Here is a 12,647-nt window from a genome sequence, read left to right on the forward strand (position 1 = left end):
GATACATTGAGTTACTTTGCAGATGTAGACGAATAAAAAATATAAGTCAACTAATAAGTTATAAGATATTCTATTTTTCACAGTATTTAAAGTAATTTAAAAGAGCCCCACCTTCACCCGCTGCAACATTAAGGTGACAAGCATCACTAATGCATCACTAATGCAATAATATGTATGATTCTGAAATGGGACTTTCTGCATAATATTTACATTTTGATGCTTTTATTAAGCTATATATATATATACAGTAGTATTTCTACCTGTACTTAAGTACAAGCTCTGAGTACTTCCTCCACTAGAGTCAAACGTATTGTCACTTTGAGGACGCCGTCGCTCCGCCCTCACGCGCGTCCTCCCCGCCCACCTCGTGAGTGATGCGGCCGCCCAGCGGACACTTTGAAGTCCTGCCTGTTGTGATCAGTGAGCTGCTGAAGTCCGGACCGAAAGCACGCAGTGGGACGTTTCCTCTCCAACACTTGGACTACATAAAGTAAACTTTGGTCTTTTTTTAATGCACTAACAGGACGGACACTGTCTCCATTTTGCGCATTATTCACACAGAGGACTTCTTTTTGTCTTTAAAATTGGAGTACAGGAGCCGTGTCGGTGATGCTTGAGCTGAGAGGATTCTCCGTCCTTCGGGACATTTAAGGACGTCCAGCTGTGTGTGCGTTTTTTGTTTTTTTATTTGTCGGTGACTGCATGGATTACATTTATCACCCGTAGACACTATTCTGGACTAAAAGTATCCTGACGCACATCCACCTGAAGCGCAGCGCCCTCTCTCCAATGAAATATCTCCCTTCAGGACCAGTAAGTAAGCGGATCGAGCTCAGTGAGACCAGCGACAGTACAAAGCCTCGTCCCGGTGCTGTGGTGTCTCTGTTGACCCCTCTGGACCCACTTCGGCAGGCAAAGCGGCTCCCCATCCGAGTTCTCAAGATGTTGTCTGCGCACACCGGACACTTGCTGCACCCGGAATATTTACAGCCTTTGACGCCCGCGCCAGTGAGCATCGAGGTATTTCCTGTCTTTAGAAACAAACATGTTTATCATTTACAAAGGAATGTGTCGAGAGAGATATTTGCACTGCAGTGTTTTGTGGTTTCACAGCAGTGTGGTGAAAATGAATCGCAGTGTCATCCGCGACAGCGAAGACAAATCCTGATTTATATTCTAGAAGAGAATAAAATCCAACAAACAAACGCTTCTCAGTGCTGCCTTAGTGTTGTTGTTATCATACTGGTCTTTATTCATATCAACACTCTAAAGTAATGACAACTTGTGTTTTAATTAGAGCGATTAGTCGATTAATCAAACAGTCACTTCCTTCGTTGTGTCGGGGATGTACTGATGCATCTTTCTCACGTGACATTTAATTTATTATTTTTTAGGTTTTACTTCATTGGTCAGACAAAGTAAACAAGTAGGGCTGCGATTATCGATTATTTTCATGATTGATTAATTGTTAAGTCTATAAAACAACAACGTCACACAACTGACCAGAGCCCAAGGTGATGTCTTTTAATGTTTTCTTTTGTTGACCCAAAAATCCCCAAATGCCACAGATACTCAGTTTATGATATTTGACAAAGAAAAGCAGCAAACCGTCTAATTTAAGAAGATTAAAGCGGAGAACTTTTGGCTTTTTTCTTTCGAGATCTAAAAGCAGAAAGTTGATTACATTCTTTTGGTTTCTGGGAAATCATATTGGGCATTTTTCACTATTGCCTATTATCTTATGGTGATCAGGATTAATTGAGAAAATAATAGTCAGATTAATTGCTAATTACTTGTAAATACATAAAATGAATAAAACCAAACAGTTAAAAGGTCTACAAAGGACTAACGGACGTTTGATTAATTAGTTAACAGACCTTGCTTATTTTTAATTAATTTTTTGCCTTAAAACCTTTACAAAAAATGTTCCCGAGCTAATCAGAATCTTTATTTTATTGTAGCTGGATGCCAAGAAGAGTCCACTGGCCCTGCTGGCACAGACCTGCTCTCAGATCGGTAAACCAGACCCTCCGTCCTCCAAGCTGAGCTCCTCCTGCAGCCAGGGGGAGAAGGAGTCCAGCAGTCGGTCGAAGCACGGGGAACACCGCCCCTCCCCGGACGACAAGTGCAGCTTCAAGCCCTACAACAAAGGTGGTGGAGACTGTCGCAGAGACGGAGTTACCAGCAGCAGCAGCAGCAGCAGCAGCGATAAAGTCGGGTTCAGGGTACCCAGCAATAATGTCACCACTAATGGAAATTCAACCAATGGCCAGCAGTCCTATCCAGCCCACGCTGCCTCACCCAGCTCCAGAGCCAGCAGCAGCACCCCACCAGGACACACGCAGCAGCAGCAGCAGCAGCAGCAGCAGCACAAACTGAGCCAGTCTCCTGGTGGACAGCCACGCTCTCACACTCCTGGTGGAGAAGCTGCACACGAGCAGGGCAGTCCCACCAGCACCACCAGCAGCAGCAGCAATAACCCCAAAAAGGACGCAGACGTAAACAAGGCCGGCTCGGACAGTCCGCACGACGCGAACTCCAGCCACGCTCGAGCCGTCACGAACTGCAGCAACGGCAGCTCTGACGGGGGTTCCAACCACGAGGGGGGCAAAGCGGAGTCCACGCAGCCCAACCTCGGCCACGGACGCATCACGCCCATTTCTCCCTACAAAACGAGCCAGCTCTTCCCCCTGCCCTCTAACATGGGCTACCACGGATCTGTCGTGGGGGCGTACGCCGGCTACCCGTCTCAGTTCGTTCCCGGGATGGATCCGACAAAGTCGGGCCTCGGCATGGGAGGAAAGCACCCGAGCTCCAGCCCGCTCACAGGGGCCTCGCCTCCGTCCTTCATGCAGAGTCTGTGCAGGGACCCCTACTGTCTCAGCTTTCCCAGCATGTCCCATCTCGGCGGAAGCAACTGCAACTCCTGCATCCACGACCCTTCCCCCACCCTCAAATCAAACTTCCCGCTGGTGTACCCCTCCCACCCGCTGCACTCGCTCCACCAAAGCTCCATGTCGTCCAGCGTGTCCTCCTCCCTGTCGCACCCCCTCTACACGTACGGCTTCATGCTCCCCAACGACCCCCAGCCTCACGCCTGCAACTGGGTCTCGGCGGGGGGGCCGTGCGACAAGCGGTTCGCCACGTCCGACGAGCTCCTGGCTCACCTGCGCACGCACACAGCGATGCCCATGGGCATGGACAGTAAGATGCTTGCCGTTTCCTCCTCTGGACCCGCCTCCTGCCACCTCCACCTCCCCCACCAGAGCAGCCCAGGCTCCATGCACAGCTCCCTCTCTCTCAGGGCGCCGCCCGGCATGGGTTTAGCTCGCTATCACCCCTACAACAAGGTCCATATGCCCCCTGGACCCTCCTCCATCTCCCTGCACTCTCTGCCCACCACAGGCCCGTACTACCCTCATTACGCTCTCTACAGTCAAAGACTTGGATCTGCATCCGCTCTGGGCTACCAGTGATGCACACCACCCACTTAATATGTTCAAAGGAGACGTTCCACACTTTGTGAAATGCGCTTATTTGCTTTTCTGGCAAAGAGTCAGATGAGAAGATTGATAACACTCTCGTATCTTTCTCTTGAATATGAAACCACAGCCCAGTTAGCTTAGCTTAGCACAAAGACTGAATACGGGGGAAACTGCTAGCCTGGCTCTGTGCAGATGTGAAAAAATCCACCAACCAGCACCTTTAAATCTTGTTTGTTTGACACATGAAAGAAAACGAAGTGTAAAAACATAATTTTGCAGTTTTATGGGGGACCAGTCAACACGATGGGACTCCACCCAAGAAATAGTCCAGCACATAACCTTTTAGAAAACAGCAAATTTAACAGCGTACACTTCAGTATTTGTAAGTATTGAACAAACAAGATTCAACGTGTTGATAAGTGAGCTTCAGAGGCGCTGCTGCACAGAGCCAGGCTAGCTGTTTGCCTTTGTGCTAAGCTAAGCTAACCAGCTGCTGCCTGTAGCTTCACATTCAATTGACTGACAGAAGAGTGGTTTCATTGTTCTCCTTTAACTTTGCAACCAGAAAGCCGCGACGCGAATTTTCCCAAATGGCAAAACTATTACTTCAAGCTTTGAACGTAATTGCGGCAAGTTGCTTCTTCCTCTGACTGGATTCAAGTGGAACTCGGACGTGGAGGGTGCAAATCTTTCTTCACACGTTATATTTTGAGATTTGGGCGTTTCTAATCAGGCTCCACTCCTAAAGATCAGAGGACACGTGTCTGCACATTGCTGGGATACTTCTGCAGCAGCAGTGACCGCCCTCGGGCGACTTCTGCCGCCCCAGCCGGCTCCGCAAATTGATGGTTGGACGCCGCGTAATAGCTCTTTGGATGTTCAGGGTTCTCGCTGCAAATGATGATGATTTAGTGCGGATGAATGTGGTGTGGCAGGGGTGGCAATAAGCTGCAGCCGTGGGCTGATGCGAGTCTGGCCACAGTCGCTTTCTCCCCGCAAAGAGATGCATGTAAGCCCGACACAGCATACACGCTTTCACTGTTCAGTCAGCCCAAATGGTTTGCGATGATTTGTTTTGGTTCCTTATGTTTTGTTTATTCCTACTGAGAAGTTGTATTTATTTTTTACTGGGAGATCTGGCTTTGTTGTTTACCACATCAATCTATTCTCATTTTTACAATCCTCTGAGCAGACATGTTGGAAGCCCAGATGACAGATGTCGAAAAAACTTCTTAAGAACTTCTTCGTGAATGAATGTTGAACTCACATCTCTCTCTCTCTCCCCCCTCTCTCTATCTCTCTCTCTCTCTCCCCCCTCTCTCTATCTCTCTATCTCTCGCTCTCTCCCCCTCAGCTTTTCTTTTTTTTAATTATTTCCACAGCAAATCAATGAAAATGAGATGTGATATTTTTTATGTAAAACCTGGAACACCCTGTGGTGCTATCCAGTGAAAGTGGAGGTCATATTTTGTTAAATAAATCACACTGAAGATGTAAATTCTCTTGTCTTCATTTCCTTTGGTCCTGGTCTAACATCAGTCCTCTTATAAATTTCATACAGCAAACTATTAAATCACATATTTGAAGTGTAATAGCTTTTATTTACTCTGTATCTCTAATAACAATCAGGTTTTGGTGATTATCTCAGGTTCTTTGATGTCAGCGTGTTGACCCGCTTCACTTTAGTTTGCCTTTTGGAAATAATCCACACTTAAAACACAATCTGATGCATTTACAGAGACGTTTCTAGATTAAAATAACCCAAAACGAACTCTATGATACACACAAGAAATATGGCCCAAAGCTCCAGGGTTTGAACTTCTCTCTCTAGTAGTGGTGGAGGAAGTATTCAGATCCTTTACTGGAGTAAAAGTACTAATACCACACTGTGAAAATACTCCACTACTAGTAAAAGTCCTGCATTCAAAACCTTACTCAAGTAAAAGTATGCGCTGTATCAGCAGACTGTACTGTAGTTATTAAAGTAAGAGTACTCATTGTGAAACAACAGGTTCTTTGTGTTTTAGGATCATATCTGATGTTTCTGGATTAATATTCCTGCTGGTACAATATGTACCTCTAAGATGTAGTACAGTAAAAAGTACAATATGTACCTCTAAGATGTAGTACAGTAAAAAGTACAATATGTACCTCTAAGATGTAGTACAGTAAAAAGTACAATATGTACCTCTAAGATGTAGTACAGTAAAAAGTACAATATGTACCTCTAAGATGTAGTGGAGTAGTAGCATAGAATGGAATACTCAAGTAAAAGTACCTCATTTGTACTGCAGGTGCACTACTTGAGTTACATTCCACTTCTTCTCTCTCAGCTCACTTCTTTTGTTCTTGACACAACTATTTCCAAATATTTAAACTGTTTACCATAGATACATACATAGATACATAGATACATATCTATACATACATACATACATACATAGATACATAACTATACATAGATACATACATAGATACATATCTATACATACATACATACATAGATACATATCTATACATACATACATACATAGATACATATCTATACATAGATACATACATAGATACATATCTATACATACATACATACATACATAGATACATATCTATACATACATACATACATACATAGATACATATCTATACATACATACATACATACATAGATACATATCTATACATACATACATACATAGATACATATCTATACATACATACATACATACATAGATACATATCTATACATAGATACATATCTATACATACATACATACATACATAGATACATATCTATACATACATACATACATAGATACATATCTATACATACATACATACATAGATACATAACTATACATAGATACATACATAGATACATATCTATACATACATACATACATAGATACATATCTATACATACATACATACATAGATACATATCTATACATAGATACATACATAGATACATATCTATACATAGATACATACATAGATACATATCTATACATAGATAGATACATAGACAGATAGATACATACATAGATACATAACTATACATATATAGATAGATATATACATAGATAGTTCTTGTTCCTCCTTTTCATCCCGTCTTGTGTGTCTCCTCTGAACAACTAATGAAAGCAAGATGTCAACTTTATTTTTCAGCCCGGCTTTGAGTGGATTTGTACCCGTGGCTATTTTTACAGTGAGAGCATCACATGATTGATGACTGAGGTGTGCTTTACCTCCGTGTCGACAGAGCAGCACATGAGCGGACCACAGGGACGCAGCTCACATTCCTCTGTCCTGCAGTAAATGCAGTGTCACCTTAAAGCAACAGCATCCTTATTCAATACTCGGTCTTAACAATGTGTTTTACAAAAGAAAAGAAAAGGTGGACGTACAAGTCAAACCTATCAGACAGGATATAACGTATACACGCTGTAGGATCCTGATAAGCATCAGAGCCAAGATGACGTCCTGGCTGTCGCTCCAGTTGCTGCATGATTGGCAGCGGTAATATGCCATTTCCTAGCAACATGACACTGGGACTCCCTGGGCGAAGTATGGATGACCCACGCTGGTCGCTCACAGCTCTGACAAGGGACCCACGGGGGTCAGAACAGGCTGTAACAAGAGAAAGCGCTCCTGTTTCAGCCGTCTGAGACACTGTTGTGGGGTGTCCGAGGTCGGCAGGAGGGCATGAGAATCCTCCTGTAGGTCCTAACTGGAGGGTTTAGGTTCACCAGTATGAACCTGGAACAGACGCACTTAAGTTTATTAAATCTAAGATACAAGTTGGCTGCTCACACGAACAATGTAGGTCAGTCGATGCCGTTCTTGGACTTGATAAATGGGAGAAATGGTGTTATTAATTTGCTGGATTTAAGTTTTTTCTGCACTAAAGGTATAGTGGGAAGTATAGTGTTGGATTGGGATGCCACCTATTGGTGACCAACGAAACCTGGTTGCCATCAAGAGGAAACATCACAATGATGTGTCTCGTCGCTTAAGAGAGGAGCTGCACATGAAGGTGAGCCTTTTGGATGAATCTCACTCATTCATGTATATTAATGTGAATTAATGCGTTTTGTCCCCGATGAATAAACCAGTAAAGTAAATAAAAGGGACATTAAATGAAACGGTTGTATTTCTTCTTTTTGCTCTTTGAGTGTGTCTAGAAGAGCAGGGGAGGGTCGTTTAAGATTGTATCATCCCGTCATCATTTATATTTTATGTAATTATTTCCTTAAAGACAGCTTTCATTCGTATTGTTGGTCTCACAGGTGTGTTTTACCAACAAAATATTCATGCACTTTTTGTTAATGATGGTGCCACACATCTTTCTAACTCAATGCTGTTGTACTCTTTTGAGATATTGTGGCGATGGTGGTGCAATCTTTATCCATCGCCAGCTGCATTACTCGAGGAAAGACAATGTCCCGGAGCCTTCAGCTGGAACTCACAGTGCAGGAAAAGAAACAAGCAAATTAAATTGATTGATTCAAATCATCTCTATCTTAATAGATAATAAAATTAATTTAATTAATTAATAGTTGCTTGCTTTCCTCCAGAGCTTTCAACTGAATCTCACACTCCAGAAAAAGCTAGTACGTAGATTATTAAGGTCAAGACAACCTACTTCTCTTGTGCTCCACTTCCACATTCCAGTGATTGTATATCACGCTTTAACAAATAAATCAACGCAAAAACTCTGGAAAGCTAATGCACCATCTCATTTCTGGTTCCCATCCGCTGACATGACGTCACCCGGACTCGCAGCTGCCTTCATAATTATAAAAGCCTGTCAGGCTGTGAGACACTGAAGCCCTGTTTCATCATTCACAGCAGCTAAATCACGGAGTCCTGAGGCACAAGGCATCTGTTGAAAGCTGATTCCTTATCAGCCTTCCAGCATGATTTTTTTGGGGGAACATCTGGAGTTTCTGAAGGACTTTCTGGCACAAAACGAGCTGGAAAAAAAGCTCACAAAGAAGGCAAATTTTCTCTGGAAGGTGTTGACACGTTCACTGTGCACCAGGTGATCGCGTTGCAGCATAAACTGTATTTTTGAAAGAAATGCTGTAAAAGATGTCTTTGATTGCTTTTCATCAGAAAACGGCATATTTTAAAAACAATTTACAGGAAACATTTTTCATTATTAACGTAAATCGGGCATGTAAACGAAATGAACACGACCCGTGTTGCTACGCCTGTCAATCAAAGCACACATGCAGTTTACATTGATAAGGAGAAACAGCGTTATTGATCTGGTATTGCAGTGCAGAGCTTGTTTTTCCTGGTATTTTAAGTGAGGTAACCGTTTCTCCTTCATTTTGACATGTCCTTAATTGGCTACTTAATGTTAGCTTACCTATAGCAGTATGTTTCCATGTCCCAGGACTAACTAGTGGGTTTGGCAAATGAAGAGATCTCAGGTTATAAGTTTGGCTTTGGTTGCCCGTGCAAATCCGTGAAAGAGCACGAACGTAACGTATAACCCCACAAAATGTATTCAAGGAAATGTTTCGTGATGCGACTGTACGTAGTAAGCTAGTTAGCGGGATATGCTAACGGTTGCAGCTTCTGTTTTACGTTGTGTCCATTCTCAGTTAGTTAATTATTATTATTATTATTATCATTATTATTAAATGACACACAGTAAACAGTGCGATTCAGTGTCACACAAACACTATATTACTGTGTTGTAGCACTTTATCTCTCCAGCTTTCCTTTGTAAATTTTCTTTTCAAGCTTTTAACAATTTTTGAGTGATTCAAAACACACACACACACACACTCTCTCACACACACACACACACACACACATACACACGCACACAAACATCAGTCAGGTTTTCTTGACTTTCAGGGACATTACATTGACTTATGTTCATTTCCTGGAAGCTCACCCTAACAGCTACCAGCCGATCCCTTATTTTAAACCCTTATATGTAATGATTTACGTTATGGGCACGTGCAATTTATTTTCCCATTTTGTCTCCCCCCCAAAAAAAAGCGAGTCCCCACAATGTTGCTTTGTAATCAGATTTATGTCCCCATAGGACTCGTAAAACAAGCCCACACACACACACACACACACACACACACACACACACACACACACACACACACATCCTGTCTGTTCTACGTTAGTGGCAGAGATCAGGTCTGCTGGTTAGACTAAACAACAGCATTTGAGTGGATTTTCTGTCCCTCATTAATCATCCTGACAGCCTGAAAAACAACATTTCCTCCTTAATGACTGTATTTGAGTAATCATGTCTGCTTATTTCCATGCAGGCATCTCTTTCTCATTCTGGTTTTGAGAAGTTTTTTTTTTTTTACTTTTTCCTTTTCTTTCCGTTGCCGTCCATCTGTGTGTGTGTGTGTGTGTGTGTGTGCGTGTGTGTGGGTGTGTGTGTGTGTGTGTGTGTGTGTGTGTGTTTTGGAGTCTTTCTCTTCTGACCTCCCAAGTCTGTGGCGTTGGGTGGCGTCTGCTCCGGGTCACGCCGGCCAATTACATTCATGAAGAGGGTGAAAACCCAAAAGGAATGAGGGAATGTGACCGTGAGGATCCAGATGCAGCAGGAAGAGGATGGTGTCACCAACACCCCCCCCCCCCCCCCCCACCCCACCCCACCACCACACCACCACCCCCTCCTCTGCATGTGGCTAACCCAGCAGCACCCGCTGGGCTCCAGGCCTCCGCTGGTCGCTGCCAAAGCACGTTTTTCCGTTAAGCACCGGGTCTGTGATGCATGAGAGCTGACAACTGAGTTCGGAGCCCTTCAGAGCGCAGCCAGATCAAAACCAGCTGGGGCCATGCACATTAGCAAAGAAGCCATAATTGCGTTTGCCCTCTTGTACACCACTAAACTCCCTCTGTCGACATCTTTTTTTAAACGGCAGGCATGAGGAACGAGAGGCGGCGGAAGAAGTACTCTGATCTATTACTTAAGTAAAAGTAGCGATGTAACAGTGTAGAAATACTCTGTTTCAAGTAAAAGCCCTGCATTAGAAAAGGTACTTTAGTAAAAGTACAAAAGTATGAATACAAGAACACTTAAACAGTGGTGGAAGAAGTACTCTGATCTTTTACTTAAGTAAAAGTAGCGACATAACTGCAGAAATACATTGTTACAAGTAAAAGTCGGTCATTCAAAGAGTTACTTTAGTAAAAGTACAAAAGTATTAATCAAAGTATACTGAAACAGTGGTGGAAGAAGTACTTTTACTTTACTAAAAGTAGCAATGTAACAGTGTAGTAATACTCCTGTTAAGACAGAAATATAGTTATAAAGACCGGACGCACGTGACGAGTGTAAATTGACACGAAAACGTACGAAAACGCACGAAAAATGAAGAGTAACTTTTTGTATATCATACGAACCGCTGTATGAGGACACGTTGACCGGGTTGCTTAATCTGAAATAAAACAGAATCAATTATTATAATATTTAATATTGTCGATCTGAATCTAACTTACACAACTGTCAAATAAATGTAATGTTCGTAAAAAAAAAGAACAATATCTCTCAAAGTAGCATAAATTAAGTAAAGTACAAGTACATATTGTGAGCAGCTCCGTCTAAATGTGGCTTATTGTGGTTATGGCTTTATGGTGTTCTGTTTTTTTTTTTTTTTTTTTAGAAACATCAGTGTAGCGTTGACATCTGTGTCCTCTTTATTTTTGGACCACTTAAAAAAAAAAGAAGAAATCCTTCATAGTCGTGTGATGGATGAAGTGATAAAGCTGGAGAGAAGACAAAATGAAAGCAGAGGAGTTTATTTCTGGGCGGCAGACGTCTGCTCTCCGTAACTCACAGACAACTCAGACAAAGCATCAGCGCAGATGTTTGCAATTTGTGACTTAATGATTTTAATGTAAAGAAACAATTTCACTGTCTGAGATTCCTCCCTTTCTGTGCACGGGGTTTAGGCTGATTGAGAGGTTAAAGGCTGGTCATGTGATGAAGGAGCAGCTCCACAGTCTGTCATCATTAATCACTGGAGCTGTCACGCTGCACCCAGGACTCACTCAGCCCAACCGACCCGGCCCTCACCTCGAACTACAATACCCAGAGTCTTTTTCATATATAAAGTTAAAAAAGAGCTGTGGCAACCAAGAGATTAGGGAAGAGTTGTGAGGGATGAACTGTGGAAACGTGGGTGAGAACAGTGAATAATAACCTCCCCCCCCCCCCTTTGAGCAGGACTTTGGCTCCCAGTTCCTTTACTGGTTGTGCTCGGTCTCTCTGAGGTGTGTCGCTAATATAACTGAAGGAAAACAGCTGGATGATGAGTCAGGTTTAGATATTAGCCGCACGAATGAGTGACGACTAAAGATACTGTATGAAAAGTATCTACCAGCAGAGGTTAGCTGCTTTGAGCTAAATGCTAACAACATGCAGATGTTTAGCCAGAATAATATTGACCGTGTTAGGTTAGCGTGTTAGCATGCTAACATTTGCTAGTTAAACACAAAGTACAGCTTAGGTTGATGTGAATGTTGTTAGTTTTGCAGGTATTTGTTCGGAAACCAAAGTATTGGACGAATTTAAATGTTCTTTTTTAATCTTTAATCTCGTAAATCCTGAGTTCTTTCTCAGAACATCCCCCTCTTCCCCGGCTCCATAATTTATTTTCTTCCTTTATACCTACAGCGGCCTCAATACGCCATCGTACTGCTGAGGGTGGCACGAATGTCTGAAGCGAATTTCACGGCAATCCATCCAATAAATTGTTGAGACGTTTCACTTTGGAAAACAAATGTCAACCTCATGGTGGAGCTGGAGGAAATGTCAGGGGATCACCAAAAGTCGTGAGGATTAATCTTCTGGGGAACGTGAACGTCTGCACCAGATTCCACGGCAATCCATCCCATCGGCCTTTTGAGATATTATCTGGACCAAAGTGTTGGAGCCATCGTGTTGTAGCGAGGCTAAAAATAAAAAGTTGCGTTCACTGACTCAAGCGAAAAGTTTAAAAAAAACCTGCACGGCAAGCGCTGCGGTTGGTCAAGAGGAGGTGGTGTCTGACAGAAATGAGTGACAGAAACGGAGAGGGAGCTGGACAGATGAGAGCCACAGGCGCTGGGAGTGTGTGTGTGTGTGTGTGTGTGTGTGTGTGTGTGTGTGTGTGTGTGTGTGTGGGGAGAGGG

The 12,647-nt window shown here is 43.0% G+C and overlaps 1 protein-coding gene across 1 annotated transcript; it reads left to right on the forward strand.

Moving 5' to 3' along the window:
* The first annotated feature begins 450 nt into the window (after positions 1–450).
* LOC306792409 (zinc finger protein 703-like) lies at positions 451–4,975 on the forward strand. The gene is made up of 2 exons (XM_079289509.1): positions 451–1,020; positions 1,962–4,975. The coding sequence occupies exons 1-2, from the start codon at positions 790–792 to the stop codon at positions 3,474–3,476; spliced, it is 1,746 nt and encodes a 581-aa protein (XP_079145635.1). The 5' UTR covers positions 451–789; the 3' UTR covers positions 3,477–4,975.
* The last annotated feature ends 7,672 nt before the right edge of the window (positions 4,976–12,647 follow it).

The sequence above is a fragment of the Melanostigma gelatinosum genome (assembly GCF_949748355.1).
Source record: "Melanostigma gelatinosum genome assembly, chromosome: 18".
NCBI lineage: Eukaryota > Metazoa > Chordata > Actinopteri > Perciformes > Zoarcidae > Melanostigma > Melanostigma gelatinosum.